Source organism: Priapulus caudatus, unplaced genomic scaffold, assembly GCF_000485595.1.
Source record: "Priapulus caudatus unplaced genomic scaffold, Priapulus_caudatus-5.0.1 Scaffold867, whole genome shotgun sequence".
Classification (NCBI taxonomy): domain Eukaryota; kingdom Metazoa; phylum Priapulida; class Priapulimorpha; order Priapulimorphida; family Priapulidae; genus Priapulus; species Priapulus caudatus.
Genome location: NW_014577928.1, coordinates 27,708 through 44,291, shown reverse-complemented (window position 1 = coordinate 44,291; position 16,584 = coordinate 27,708). Strand labels below are relative to the sequence as shown.

Sequence of the window (16,584 nt, the reverse complement as noted above, 5' to 3'; positions counted from 1 at the left end):
ATACTGTACAGAAACCTACACCCCACCCCCTTGTATACCTGCACAACACCACTAGAGATGGGCAGGCTTCTTGACTTTAATGAGACACAGCCCGTTAGTAGTCTTCATGTTGTTGGGATCACGGGACCCAGCAAGCACAACTATGTGAAGGGCCTTGTCAGCACACGCCTTCGTCAGCTTTGCGATTCTCTTGTCAAGCCTCTCAATAGAACACTGAAAGAGTAAAGGCTCATGCTTTAGTACATACCTACTACATAAATTGTACACTTTGACTGTTAGGAGGACCGCGCAAGAGTGGCACATTCGAACGTATACTAGAAAGTCTAACCTGCATTAATGGACATTTCACCTGTCTATAAAGAACACTTTCCTGGCTTCCCTTGAGCGACCCTTACATAGTTTTAAGCGTACAAAAATTGTACAGGTTTGCTATCAGGGGACTTGATCATGCCACTATAGTACTTGGGCAATACAAAATTTATAGTTTTCCCATTAATCATTAGAGGGTTTGAGCATTATGCTTCCACCTTCAATTTGTTTCCGGTTGCTTGTCCGACGCCGGACAAGTGAACGATGCTGAGCTTGTTATTTGGAAGCTGTTCGCAGGCTGTTTCCCGAACATGCTTGTCATCTGTGCAGCACGTGTATCTACCGTGGCCAGGTGGCGCTCTACACAGCATCTTGCATGTTTCGTTTCCATAGACGGCCACTGAAACTCGTAAGAAGCAATAGCTTAAATTCATGCCATTTTAAAATCGTTAATGATGCTAAGTGTCGCTAGGTGGTGCACAAAAATAACTAACAGAACAGAGGAGGCATATAAAAACAAGACTATAATCATTGTCATAATCAAACGAAACTATGGATTTGGCCTCGTCGCGCTGCTGCCGCCGCAGAGATGCGTAAAGCATGACCTTGATCATATTTCCCTTCCGCTCTCTAATTCAGCCCCTAATTGACCTAGCGCGACCAAACTTGGTATGCTTACACATCTTGGGGAGAAGGTCTGTCGCATACCAAAACCACCACTGCCCTTGACCTTAGTTTGACCTTGACCGTCCACTTACATTTCCTCTTCGGCCTCCTAGGGTAACCAGATTCCATATACTTGCACATCTGAGGCAGACCAGTTGTCTAACAAACCATTGTCTGTGTGACTTATTTAACTTTACCTGCCTTCTATGTCCTTACAGAGATATTCCATTCATACTAGATCACGGGGGATACATGTAGTTGGCGACAACTGCTCGTTTCTAGTTATTTAGTGTCTTAGTCTTCAGCAAAAACTTCAAATTGGTTTTTATATACAACACTAGCGGGATACCCGGCGTTGCCCAGGGAAATCAGTGGCGTTACTCAGTTGGTGACCGCTTGGTTGAAAGGAAAATACCCCAAAAAATCTAACTATCTATCCATGCATCCATCCATGCATCCATCCATCCATCCCATTCCATGCCATCCCATCGCACCGCATCCCATCCCATCCCATCCCATGCCATGCCATCCCATCCCATCCCACCGCATTCCATCCCATCCCATGCTATCCCATCCCATCCCATCCCATGCCATGCCATGCCATCCCATGCCAAACAGTAAAAAATAATAAGAAATGAAAAGATAAAAGACATTAAAATAAAAAAGGTAGCGGGATACCCGGCGTTGCCCGGGGAAATCTGTGCCGTTACTCTGTTAATGACCGCTTGGTTGAAAGGAAAATACCCCCAAAAATCTAACTATCTATCTATCTATGCATCCATCCATCCATCCCATTCCATGCCATCCCATCCCATATCCCATCCCATCCCATCTCATCGCATCCCATGCCATCCAATGACATCTGATGCCATGCCATCCCATCACACCGCATCCCATCCCATCTCATGCCATGCCATCGCATGCCATCTAATCCCAAACAATAAAAAAAAATAAGAAATTAAAAGTAAGCAAAGATAAAAGACATTAAAATAAAAAAGTAAAAAATTAAAAATTAAAAAAAAAATAATAATAATAATAATATTTGATCTGTAACCTACATAGGCTTCCGTGAAGTGTTCCCGTCAGTTTGCGCTATTACTATCATCTACCATAGTTTATTCTGGACAATTGGCAGCCCGGATATCCGCGCGAAGTGGGAAAAACGCCGCGTAGTGGCACACTAACACAACTACGCTGCACCTATTCCACGTTACTACGTTACAGGTCCACTATATACGCAGAAACTCTGCAATCGGTCCATTGAGCAGTTCTGCCCATTGCACAACGGGTTTCACTACCCAGGTAGCTAGACATTTCCTCGAAGTGCACGTACAAAATTTTTGGCTACTCGGCGCGCTGTTTCCTGTAAAAAACCGAGTTTGACTTTTTTGTTGACATCAGTGTACATCAGTGCAGTACATATGGCGTGTGATAGATGGCGCAACGAGGCTATATACATAGCATTCGCGATTATTTTTCCCGTTAACACGTCAGCGCTCGCTATGCGTATTGGGAATGCTTGCGTCACAGGTCAACAGAGATGGTCGTGTCCCCATAAACTGTTGTTTACTCGACTACACAACAAATTGTGTTTACACAGGTCTTCTAACCTTAGCAAAGACCGTTTCTTGGAGCTAGTAGTAGTACTAGCTCTAGTACTATACTATATAGTATTATTAGTAGTACTAGTAGCTGTAGTACTATAGTAGTAACTAGTAGTAGTAGTACTAGTACTTGGTCTAGTAACCCGACCAGGCTGTGTGACTAACGTCAATATAGGGTATTCTAACCCTAGCAATACCGTTTGTTGGAGCTATAGTAGTCTAGTAGTAGTTACTAGTACTAGTACTAGTGAGTAGTGGCAGTAGTGCTAATACTAATACTAGTACTGTATGTATGTATGTATAACTGGGAACCTTTAGATCGGTATTTCCCTGCAAAGAATTAAAAAAAGGAAAGAGAAAATTCATTACGTGTCCCCTTATAGGTTTGTGAGTGCAGCTGATCTAGCTCCCCAAAGTATCTCCAGGTACTGTTTAGTAAGCTGAACTATAGTAATATTACCAATAAGGCTGTTGCCGACCCTAAAACCCAGGAGAGATTTCAAGAGCTCCTCCTGCATGTCATGTGAGGTTTCTGTTGTCTCCAAACCTGTTCTAGTACGTTTAATCATATTAAAAAATACTTTTTCTATGGTTTTCATATCCAGGACATTCCAGTAAAAAGTGCTCCAGGGTCTCCAACTCTCCTCTCCCACAAATTAAACATTTATCTTCGCCTCCCCAGTGTCTAGTTCGTTTATTCAGTGGCAAGCAACCCGCCCTGCATTCAAACAGCAGGCTACTCCCAAGACTTATCATAAAAGGACTCTTTACCAGGCATCTTTTTTTCTTTATACATACCTAGCGAACTCTTGTTTTCTATCCTTTTTTTCCAGACGGTAGTACCACTCTATTTAATTGCTCTTTCCACTCTAACATTCCATTCTTTAATACCCCTGCCCCCGTTAAACCTTCGTCTAGACTCCTATCCGAGTCAAACTTTGTTATGAGGAACCTAGTTCTCCTCCGCCAGTCTGATCTGAATTTGCCCAATTCCATTGCTTCTGCTATCTGTTTACATTTACATTCATTATTCATATATTTTATCCTGCCCCAATATTTAATTTTACTTTTCGCCTCTCTCTCTTCAAAAGTTGACCATCCCATCTCCCCTCTAATACTCTCCAGTCCCACCTACGAGGGTGCCCCTAGTAACTCCCTTCCCAGCTGGTTTTGCGTCCTGTCTAGTGCCTGGAGCGTGGACGTTCCTCGTTTTTTAACTTTAAATACTAGGGCTTCATTTGTATACGTCAGCGCAGGCACTGCAACTGCTTTCCAAAGCTCCCTACCCACCCAATATCTATTGAAACTATAGAATGCCTTTGAAGCTATTGCTCCCCTGTATTTTCTTGTTTTTTCCGTATATCATCCTCATGCTGTTGTAAGCAGTTTTCGATATTGTCACTAAGCTTTACCCCCAGGTAAGTGTATTCAGATACTTGCTGCAAATTCATTGCCCCCAGTTTCCAGACACCCTGTTGCTCCTCTATCGGCTTATTGAGAATCATGATTTGGGATTTCTTTTCTCCAAAAACCATTCCAAAATTTTCTGCAAAGTCTCCGGCAATGCTCAACATACTTTCCATTTTACTCCTATTCTATGCTAGCAGAACCACATCATCCGTGTATAACATCCCTGGAAAGCTATCTCCTCCAATGCATAATCCATTTGCATTTGTTACGAGCCTAGTAGACAATTCATTGATAAACAATGCGAACAGGATTGGTGATAAAAGGCAACCCTGCTTCAGACCTACATTAGATGCTATCCAATCCGATTCAAACAGTCCCAGCCTTATCTTTGATTCATTGTTCTTGTACATAGACTCCACTAGCTTAACGAACCCATTACCCAAACCTATTCTTCTTAGTTCCCTTAGTAATTTATTCCTATCCACCCAGTCATAAGCTTTCTTAAAGTCCAAGAATGCAAGGTATAATGGATTTCTTGCATGTTTCGCCTGCTGAATGCATTGCATTATTATAAATATATTATCCCCCGTGCGCCGATCCCTCCTGAATCCATTCTGTAACTCTCCCAAAATATTTGAGTCTTCTAACATTTTTTCCAGACGATCTCTAATAATTCCCATAAATAACTTACTCACGTTGCTCGTTAAGTTAATCGGTGTGTAGTTTTGCAGAAGCTGTTTATCCAGGTTACTACTACTACTACTACTACTAGTAATTATTGTAACATGTACTTGTAGTAATACTAATAGAAGTATTCGTAGGTGTGCATACAATTGTATCACGCTGAGTGATAGCTCCAACAAACGGTATTGCTAGGGTTAGAATACCCCTATACTAGACAATCCCTGCTTATATAGAAAGCAATTTACTCTACCTAGTTCCTGATACTGACAATGACAATGGCAGTGGGAGATTGTAGTGGTAGGGGTGCATTAGTCCGAGCCGACGCAGACCCCAGTAAAGGCCAAGACACACTGCAGCGACAGCGACCGACCGTAACCACAAACGACAAAGTCGCGGCGACTGGCGCAGCCACACTGCAGCGACAGCGACCGACCGTAACCACAAACGACAAAGTCGCGGCGACTGGCGCAGCCACACTGCAGCGACAACGACCGACCGTAACGACAAAGTTCACCCAGCCCTCACCACAGTGCCAGTGCCAGTGGCACACATGAACAAACGGCAAAAAACTCCTGCTGCTGCTTTTAAATAAATTGCTGTAAAAACGCTCTATGTATAAAGATAATATAATAAAGTAATATATACGCAGTAGGGGTGTAACGATATACCGGTATATCGGTATATTGCAATATATTTTGAAAACTCGATATATCGCGATACAACTTCCGGATATCGATATTTTACGATATGGTGGTATAACAAGAAATACAATTACTTAAAGGGAGAGTTTACTCTGGGCTCTAGGGTTATTTTCAGCTAATTTAGGTTATAATTACGCTACATAAAAAGTTTCATGGTTCAATCACCATTAGAAATATTTAAAAAAAATGTTTTAAAATTAACGACTACAGTTTGATTTAAAAGACGGTGGCGCCACTCAAAGCGCACGATCTGATAAGTTGCGCAAAATCACTTTCCAGCCAAGGGCTACAGACCGAGGGTGTTTCTTATTTATTCATTTAAAAGCAAAAGGATTGTAATATCTTATAAACGACATATAGTTTCAGTTATAATATGGATAAATTTGCCCTAAAATGAATATCGTTCGTTAAATGCATTTAGGTATAAATATATATTGCACTTTTGTGATTAGCCCCTCGGTCTGTAACGTGCAAAATAAATTGTCAAATACGCAACTTTTTCGGGGTGGCAGCACGGTCGGCGGGTGTCATGGCCGCCGTTCAAATTTCTTAGCGTTGAGTGTAATTTAATTATAATAATTAAATTAGGTATCCTGGATAACAAATACGGTGGGCATAGACGATTGTTATACAGTAAGTCAGTTGTATGCAGTAAAATCCTAGAGGCTACTGTCCCTTTAACACTTGCCTTTATGTCGTATATTGTTAATGGGCTCGAAAATTATGCACTGGCGGTCGTATATATTAACGAAAGCACAATGCCTGCAACGACGCCATACAGTTTAGGCTGGTAACGATCCACTGCATGGAGCACTGCGCGGTACTATCTGCGCAGGCAGAGTGGGGCACGACGCGTGTGCGCGAGCATAAGAGAGCACGGCACTAGGAAGTCTAATAATATCGCCTATGGCTCACTCTGAGTGCGCGCGCGCGAGCGGCGATACAAACTGAAGCGAGCAGCCCAACTGTTTCAGTTTCCAGTTCAGTATCCAGGTATTATGCCAAATTAGCACGGCAGGCGTATGGTGTGTATTCCAGCTAGCGTCTGTGCCTTTCGAGAGTGTGATTCAGTACAGCGGGTGACAGTTGTTAGCGGAAAACATTGCCCGTGCTACTGATTTCTCAAAGAAAAAACATGAGAAATTAAATGCAAATGTCATATAATACAATATATGATGATATAAAACCAATCATAAGTTGTGTCTATATGCATGCATGGTATTAGCACTTCGCCCAATACGTATTGGAAGAATATTGGGGCAATACGGTATTTGTCGTATTGCAATATATGCAATACTGTTTTTTGGTCGCAATACTCACCCCTTAAATACGAGCATATTAGTACGAACAGTCTGATGGCTGAACGGCGTAGCCCTTCACGTTTTGGTTTAGAGTGGGTTCGCGCGGCCGCCACTGTTTCTGACAGGGGTGCGGATATTGTAGCGCATGGGACGCAGTCTACTTCTGGCTAGCATTGTTTAATAATTTTATGAACGATGGCGATGTCATGTGCCGATGGAAACGGCTGTGATTGGCCATTTGTAAAGTGTCGCGGCGAAAGTCGCTGGGAAATAGAAACGTTTCTAAATATTTTTGTCGTCGAGGTTGTCGCCGGTCGTCGTCGCGTCAGTGTGCAATGGCTCATAGGAAACAATAGTTTCTAATTTTCTGAAAAGTCGTTTGTCGTTACGGTCGGTCGTTGTCGCTGCAGTGTGGCTGCGCCAGTCGCCACGACTGTTGTCGTTTGTCGTTACGGTCGGTCGTTGTCGCTGCAGTGTGTCTTGGCCTTAATGGGGGTGATGATAAACCCGCACCCTCAGATTAGCAAAGCGCAGTTATAACGTCTGCATTTGCGGACTAGGGGTGGTCTATATGGTTGCTATAAGGCAAGGTCACATAGATGATAGAGATGCCAGATAATGTATGAATTGTTTATATATACAAAAAGAAGCTCTCAGCAAATGATTAGATACTATATATAATGCTAATGAAGTAAGCTGTATTCAAATTCTGGACTTTGGCCTTACTGCTGTCATCAAAAATGTAAAAGAAAAATACTAACTCGTTCGTACACTCACGATACCACTGCCACAATGCTAGCACTATTTTTAAAGTGGGCTCCGGGGAAATGCAGCGAATGGCGATTCTTAAACAGCGTATGATTTGAAAGAGGTAACTGGGCGCAGAATCCGTGTACTATTTCGTATCACTATTTTATCAAATTTTCCTTGAAATAATGGTCCGATTTTTATTATGTTTGGAACTTTTTATGTTTGGAACTTATAGTGAAAACGCCTAAGACCACACGGAAATCGAACCACGGCGAAATCAAAAGCTTCGCTGTCGCCCCCCCCCCATCTAAGTCGCGAGTTGCTCCCACGTCCCAAATGTGTGCCCTCTGTGTCCTCCGCTAAAATTCCCGACTGTTCGCCCCATTTGGCCTCAGATTTCAACCCTGTATTTACTCTGCGGTTTATAAGTGTGCCATACCGTGAGGGGAAATATAATAGGCGCAATACTTGGTTACCCGATTCAAATTGAGGTGCGGCTTATAGGCGCCCGCGGTTATTATGCGATCATATACGGTAAATGTTTGAATGTAGTAAAAAAATTTAAATTTTGAAATTAACGGTGAAGTGGCAGAAGTACATACTAAACAGAATGTAGTAAAGTAAAGTAAAGTAAAAGAAAAGTAAAGAAACAGAATTTCCCGAGGTATGGGATTCGAACCCACAATCAATGGTTTTGGAGTCCGATGCTTTATCCATTCGGCCACTGGGGCGGTATGGTTACAGAACATGATTAACACGTTGGAGATGTTAGGCTGTACGCACCGCGATCTATAGACGAATAATTTTTTTTAATTTTTTACTTTTTCAGTTTTTTAAATTTTTGTTTTAGCCAGAACCATCTCCCAGACGTGGTGATTCTGAATATATCTTCAGTTTTCCGCTAGGCTACGTAGTTCTCTAGTTATGCGCGAACAGACTAATTCGGCTGAACAACTTTATATATAGATTTCTAAAAACACGCACAGCATTTCCTACAACATTTATCCACACGCGGAAATTTCGAATATGTTAAAGGGATACTACACCCTAGCATATGCAGGGTATATTACGATAGTAAGTGCATAAATAATATTTACCTTCAAATTTTTATAATCATGCATTCAGATTTGTAATAAAACAACAGTGAGTTTTGATATCTTTATTCTTAGCCACTGACATGACACCCCGCGATTGTGCTGCCACCCTGACAAAGTTGCGCTTCTGCCAAATTATTTTAAACGTTACAGACCCAGGGCTAATCATAAAAGTGCAATTATATTTATACCTAGCTGCTATTTAAAGTGATTACGTCACCGTAAATAGTAAAAAACGAAAAAAATATTTCCACTTTTTCACAAAATATAAGTAATTCTGTTCGCATTTTATGCTTAAATTGCTGCATTATATTTCCTATTTTACTATATTGTTCGATGTGAACATACACTCGTGACCCATACATAGCCCATAGCAAGCAATTAATGTTGAGAACATTAATTCAAATCGTCCAGGTTTTTTTAGATTTTTAACTAGTTGAGAAACAATCTTATCAGGTAAGAATTTGACGATTTGTTTAGTCCCGTTAGTTCTTATTTTTAATGTAAAAAAATGGCAATTTTTTTTAAACAAATTTTACCATAGAAAATTCGTGACGTTTAAGCTAAAGTCACACTGGGGCCGGACTGTCCACGGATTACCGCGGATGGGGCAGGATCTCCCCGGACCGTATTAAGGACCACCCCGGATGGTGAAAACTTCCCGGACCGTCCCGGATCACCCCGGCAATTTTAAACAGTTTAAAACATCCGGGGCGATATCACGGAATGCGCCGGACCATCAAGGACCACCCCGGACCGGGCCGGACCGTTCAGGACCGTCCAGGACCCAACAAGGATCTCTCCCCGGATCAGTCCGGCCCGGTCCGGGAGCTTGGTGTGACTTTAGCTTTAAGCGAACGATTTTTTTTAATTTTAGGACAAATTCGTCCAAATTATAACGGAATCTAAAAGTTGTTTATAAGATATTGCATTCCTTCTCCTGTTAAATTAATAAATAACATACGCCCTCGGTCTGTAGCCTACAGTTGAAAAGTTGCAATGCACAACTTTGAAAGCGGATGGGCTAGTAGTGGCGCCACCATCGTTGTATACAGCCGTTAGTTTTAAAACTTTTTTATTTCTAATGAATATTGAATAATTAAATTTTTTATTCAGCGTAATTTGGATTTTATTTTATATGGGCGGCAATGAGCACGTGAAGTGTGCGAATCACTTAAAGAGCGCGCGGAGCGCGCTCCCTAGGGGGTGGGTGCAGGGAGGGGGGCGCGAAGCGCAGAAGCTCTGACGTTTCATTAAATTACTAGAGAAAGAAGACGATTCGTTGTACCGTTCTCGACTCTTAATCCTGAATTTTCAAAAATAATATTAGATTTATTGTTGAACAAGATTTCGATTTTTTTTAGGATATCTTCAGAAATGAGCATCATGCATGTGATAAATATATTGACGTTTAAATCAACCAATCACCAAACAATCAGCATTTCATCATGATTTCCATAATTGCTAGCAGGAAATATTTTAGTCGTTATTTGCCACATTATGACTTATTTCTGGTATGGGAGCGGGGTAGTATCTACATACTGGCTATAGCAATTCCTACGTTCTCCTCAGCTGCTCAAAGTAGAATCCGTATTAATCAAAGTAGAATAGTAATTACCTACTCTCAATCAATAATCTTATCCCTAATGTAGTATATTCACTGTGTTCTCGTATTCTTGGCCGTGGATTTTGTATTTTTACTGTGTCACCACTTCGATCAAGCGATAGACAGTGTTGATAGTGTAGTTATATTATTTGCTCAGAAACAGACTGGTCACTATACTACTAGGACTGTTGGACTTCAGCCACGATCTTCGTATAAATCTTCTTGGTTCTGTAACCAAGTTCTACACATTCATACTGTACCTTTCAATGATGAAACATCAGATTTGAGCCAAAGTATTCTCATGTGACGACAAGATGACAGCTTTCGTGGTTGCGTTATGATATAAACCAGGGGCGTGTACAGGGGGGGGGTCCAGGGGGTCCGGACCCCCCTTCGCGTGCTCGCAACTTTGGGTTATGGTTAGACCCCCCTCTGGTACAAATCCTGTACACGCCTCTGTAGACTAGATGCTAAAACAAGTGACCATTGAGAGTCGTCTACATAGATATCATATAACAACTCACTTGTTTTGTGGAGGAGACCCCCAGAACCCCCTCTACCTCTCCCGCGCGCGCGTGCCCCGCCGCGTCGGTGCCTGCACGAGAAACCAACGAGATTTCGTGAGCCTACTAGCAACGCCTCTTGAAAGCCATGCAGTCGTGCGTTTTGCGTGAGCCGGCGCGACAAACCTAGGGCATTAATGACCACCGCGATTTCCTTCCTCGTGTTTTTTATTTTTCCCTCGCGCGATCATTCGTGGTTACGCTGCGCAGCGCGAATTTAAAGCCGTTTGTACTCTTTGTATGTTCTATATCTCCCTTTAGGCCTTGTTATTTTCCAGCAGTGTATTCGCCTCATGAGGAAGTAATATGGTGGTTATGCGTTGTGGATCCGCTTCCTAAATTTTTCCCTCAGGAAAACCCTGGCGTTTTAAGAAAAAAGGCCTGTCCGGCCCAGCACAGCGGCGCGGCACGGGCACGGCACGGGCAACGGCGGCTGGCAAAAGTCAAAATGATTTCATTAGCTCAGCGCGTGTGGCGTGCACAGTGTGTGCTGTGTGCGCGCGTGCAGATGCGCGTGAGTGGCGTAGTAGGTGGTGTCGTATTGTGTGCTGTGATACTGTGTGTGAGGTACTGTAACAAGAAGGCCCGCAGAGCGTCTAGCTCGATCTGAGGTCTGTTGGCTACGATTAATAAAGAACAGTAAAATTTCAGTCGTAGGCCGTAAGTACCACATTATTGTTAGGCGCAGATCATAGCAGAACACAGCAGTTGCGTACCTACATCATTGTTTAGGGACACGAAGAGGTGCGCCGGCCCACTATGCCAGATGGAGGGTAGGGGGAGGGTGGCGGGAGAAGGCGTGGGCGGAGCAAGGGGGGTGGCGAGGGGGAAGGGGAGGGTGGGGGAGGGGCCTCTAATATCAGCAAAAAGACAGTTTCACTCCTTTGTTTAACAGTCAACAAATCCAGTTTCAACAGCCTCCTCTTCGCAGGCGCTCTCAAAAGAGCTTATCCGAGCACTTAACTCTTCGAGTCTTTCGCATGTCAACGACAGAAGGGACATCATTCAAATGGGTGACCTGTGTCAAATACAAGCCATAAAAATGCTAGGTCACCGCTGAACAAAAAACGTTTTTCAAATCCGCTCCCGTCAGAACCATGTTCCTCTGGAGAAAAATGTCTAAATCTGCCCTGTTGACCCATTTGCCGTATTGAAGCACTAGCCGTTTGGGCTCCAATTTCGGCAGCAGTGATGGCTTTTTTCCTACCATGATGCTATACACCGACTATCACGAGCCTAGGTCGAGCCGTTTAGATTTGTGCCGCAATTCTGCATTTCCTCCCTATACCTTAAGTTAAGGAGTGAATGTTCCCCCTTCTTTTACACCTCTTGACCTTTGACCTTTGACCCCAGCTTCGACATCCCAACTCGTTTTGACGATCCCCCCCAACGACCCGAATATCGTGACCGTACGTCGAGCGGTTAAGATTTGTGCCCAACTGTTGACGGACGGACGGACGGACGCACGGACGGACGACCGGACGGACGGACGGACGATCATGCGATTCTACAAGCTGCATCTGACTATGTCAGATGAGCTAAAAAGTAATAAAACTGATAAGTACTAACTGGGGAATATAGTCAGCTTTGATGAGCAGCTAATTTTTCTGGTTCAATAGCATCCCGAAGTTACAAAAGTAGTAGAGTACGTATAATCAGTATATGCATGTGCTGTGAAAACTCTTCTGTAAACTATTACATGAATTATATGATATATTATCATGTTGTTATATGATACCTATGGTCGTCTATCACTAGAGAACATTATTTATGATGCAACGCTACGTCATTGATATACAGCATATGATTGGCCAGAAGTTATATCGCTGGGACGAGTCTTGCCCTATGTGACAGGACAGACACACAATAAGAATACACAAGTAGCACGTAGAGAACCCGACCCGCTGTACACAAAATATCCGTAGAGCTTGATAGTCATATTATTGTGTAGGTACGCACGATATGTTATGCCGAGCTGGAAAAGGCAAACTGCGCTGGGCTCAAAGCTCATTTCACAAAATATTTTTAAATAATTAAAAGATATCTGTTGTTTCTTTTATAATCTTTTTAACAGTCTTTGTCATGTGTCTTTGTATGCTCCTTTTTCTTCCTACGTCCTCTTACTTTTTCTCTTCTCTCTCTCTCTATTTTTGGCTGGCGTTTTGGGGGGGAGGGGCGACCGCCCCCACCACCCCCCCTGGCTACGCGCCTGCCTGGTTTTGGTACGCTGCACACCTTCTCCCCAAGATGTGTAAGTATACCAAGTTTGGTAGCGCTAGGTCAATTAGGGGCCAAGTTATAGAGCGGAAGGGAAATATGATCAAGATAAAGGTCAAATAAAGGTCGCAGTGACCTGGTTTTGGTACGCTGCGACCTTCTCCCCAAGATGTGTCAGTAGACCAAGTTTGGTCACGCTAGGCCAGTTAGGGGTCGAGTTATAGAGCGGAAGGAAAAATCTCGGCGCCGGACCGAGCGGCGGCTGCACAGACATGAAACCGACTTCGTCGCGGGGAATACAATAATACCACTCCAGTTAATTTATTGAAAGATTGGGCTCTACTGTGTCTCTTTACTCAGGTTTAAAAAAAACCGGTACGTCCGTAGTTGTCTAGCCTAGTTGTCTTTTCCCGTCACACTGTACGCAACTGTCACGAACAAGTGCCGCAGAGCGACAGCGCTCATCTAACGTCTACTGCGGTGACTCTGTGGTGGAGTGGTGGGATTCTAGTAAACCCTGTTAGTCCCAAATGTGTTCCAGCATAGCACGCCGAACACGAGTGAACTGCGACAGGGATGGTAATTCGAGGAACACTTCTCAAAAAGAATTTTCGTGTGGGATCGTATGAAAGCTTGGCACAAGAGAATGGGCGCGTAACGTTGTAAGTGAAAATCAGATTAAAGAATGGAAGCTTCCCATCATACGTGAGCAACAACTATTTGCCAAAGACAGAATAGGGTAAGCACTCATGCATTAACCTACGCAAGCGCTACAGGCTGCAAATGCCAATATGAGAGCTTGCCAACCTGTAAGCCATTAATCGCATGGCGAAAAACTGCACCAACTACAATGCAATGGCAGCAGCCACTGGCATTGGCATACGTTTACGATGTACATACTGACAGTACAGAAATGACATAGAAATTAATGAAGCTTTTAAGGAGACAAGACCACCGTTCCTTTAAGCCAAAATTAGCTTTGAAATTTCACTGCTGACATTGGTAGCTCTTCATACATGCCAGGCATGTATAGATTCTACTAGCAAACCCGGCAGTGCAATTCTGTTCTAAACAGACAGATCAAGCCAATCCAAGTTTAACCGCGTCCCTTGAGGTCAAAAGAGTTATCCCGACACTTAACTCGTTCGCTATGTCAAGCAAGAGGTGACAATTTCATGTCCGTTTGCAATAAAGCCATAAAAATGCTAGGTCACCGCGCTGGAAGACAAATAAAAGTTTTTGTCATCCGCTCCGTCAGAGACCATGTCCTCAGAAAATGTCTAAAATCTGCCCTGTGCCAGCACTGACCTTTGACGCCTGATGAACACTCGCAATTTCGGCAGCAGTGATGGTTTCCTACGCATGATGCTATACACCGACTATCACGAGCCCTACGTCGAGGCCGTTGTAGATTTGTGCCGCAATTCTGCATTTCCTCATAATGACCCTAAGTTAAGGAGTGAATGTTCCCCCTTCTTTTACACCTCTTGACCTTTGACCTTTGACCCCCAGCTTCGACATCCCAACTCGTTTTCGGATTACCCCCCCACGTCCCGAATATCGTGACCGTACGTCGAGCGGTTAAGATTTGTGCCCAACTGTTGACGCGCACGGACGATCATGCGATTCTACAAGCTGCATCTCAGATGAGCTAAAAAATTGAAGATATAGATAGATAGATCTCGGCCACGTCAAACAGACCTCTAAAACAAAACCGATGCACATCGCTGAACGTACTGAGGTTGAACCTATACTCACCACTGATGTCAGTGCTATCTAGGAGTTCATATAAGTGTGCAGTCCTGCCCGACTTGAAGAAGAACGCATTCTGCTGGAACATCTGTCGTCGCAGGCCCTCGGTGAGACTGTCGCCTGCGGCCATCTCCTCGCACTCTGTGCAGCCGCCGCCGCCGCCGCCGGCTGTCGCATCAGCGATCGTCTGCTCATCGCACTGCGTCGCGGCGTCGGCCGACGGTGCGGCCAGCAACTTTCCATCCGTGCCGACCCTGCCGCCACACGCTCTGCAGGCTCTGGTCCCCTGCTGTGCTTTGTTGAGGGACTGGACCGATGGGGACGTGAATGGGTTGATCGGAGCAGAGGCATCAGTTGACAGTTTCGGAGGTGAGAACGAGTAGAGGTGAAAACCCTCAAGCACGTTCCCGAAAGATGGATCTGTGATCAGAAGAAATTCCTTGATGCGTGGTTAGCATGGTGCGCTCCCTCCCTCCCTCACCCTCTCACCTTCTCTCTACCACGAGTAAATATAGAATTTTTATGAAACCTGGTAGAAGGTAAACAATAAATGCAAGGAGCTACTACATGGATTCAACTAACAAAAACTCAATACAAACAAGTGCCGCAGAGCGACAGGGCTCATCTGGTGTCTGGTGTTCTGCTGATAAATTCATTTGTGCATAGCAAGACATCCTATACATACGTTCATTTCTAACCCAAAAAAACAACACTTCAAACTAGTGTAATAAAATTCCGATAGATGGCGGGCCGCTATTAAAGGCATCGTTGCATCGGTCAGCCAAAGCAATGCAGCAATGGCAGCTGTCTGTGTGACGACGGATTGCAAAAAGCAGGAGAGAAAAATAACTACCATATTATTACTATACATAACGTGCGTTCTATGGTGTTAGGTAATAAGGTACATTAAACCCCTTGCGAGGCACATCTGGCTCATTAAAAAATAGCTCAATGGTTGATACAACCAGAGCAGCTCGTGCAAGATTACAATTTACAGCAATACGATAGCAAATATCTGTAAACTAATTTCAGTACAAGGTAGGCCCGTGATTAGTGGACCGAATAAGCTCAAGAACGCACACACTTGCGTCTATATTGATGCCAAAATTTGATGAGAAAATTAAGTCTGGGAAATCCGCAGCCTCACTCCTGGGTAATTATTTGAGTGCTAATGACTGTATTCCAACTATTCATAATGTACACTACAGAATCTCATATATTATAAGTCATCTCATTATCTCCTAAGTAAGTGTTGTTCAAGTAAGAGTTATGTGTGGAATTTCACTGTAAAATGGGAGCTTTCCACAACCACAGGTACTCGCCAACACAGTTGAGAAACAAATCAATGTTTAACCCTCCTCTTGAGGGTCAAAAAGTTATCCGACACTTACTCTCATACAAGTACAAGTACATTTACAAGTACACACTCATACGACAAAGTACATTTCATGGTCCTTTCAATAAAGCCATAAAAATGCTAGGTCACCGCTGAAACCAAAAAGTTTTTCAATCGCTCCGTCAGACCATGTCCACAGAAAATGTTTAAAATCTGCCCTGTGCCCCCATTGACCTTTGACCTGTGACCTCTAATTTAGGCACAGTGATGGCTTTTCCTACCATGATGCTATACACCGACTATCACTAATTATTTCGACATGCCATCGCTAAGAGCAAACTCAAGCGGGTATAGCGCCATCTAACCGGCACAAATTGGTGATTCAATTTTGGTTTATAAATTATTTAATTCGCGATAGTACAATGGCCAACCGTGTGGTGCTAACCCGCCTAAAAAACCATACAAAGTAAAGCAACTTCCATGCAAACCACTAACCTTATGACAGAAAGTTGTGTATGGGCAGGGAACACACCATTCCACCATGTATATAGCAGCTACGTGGGATTAAGCGTATCCTCTCAAATCTTACAC

At 43.5% G+C, this 16,584-nt stretch overlaps 1 protein-coding gene across 3 annotated transcripts in view; it reads right to left on the bottom strand.

Moving 5' to 3' along the window:
* LOC106814072 overlaps positions 1-16,584 on the bottom strand; it is a 69,149-nt gene that overhangs the window by 25,260 nt on the left and 27,305 nt on the right. For 2 of the 3 annotated variants that reach the window (XM_014818341.1, XM_014818344.1), the window contains exons 13-15: positions 14,664-15,077; positions 528-709; positions 37-213 (exon numbers count right to left, since the gene is read on the bottom strand). In XM_014818341.1, coding sequence (XP_014673827.1) covers positions 52-213; positions 528-709; positions 14,664-15,077 — 758 coding nt within the window. In that variant the 3' untranslated portion in view covers positions 37-51. Of the gene's footprint in view, positions 1-36; positions 214-527; positions 710-14,663; positions 15,078-16,584 lie in introns of those variants that run through there. The other variant, XM_014818343.1, reaches the window with a different exon arrangement.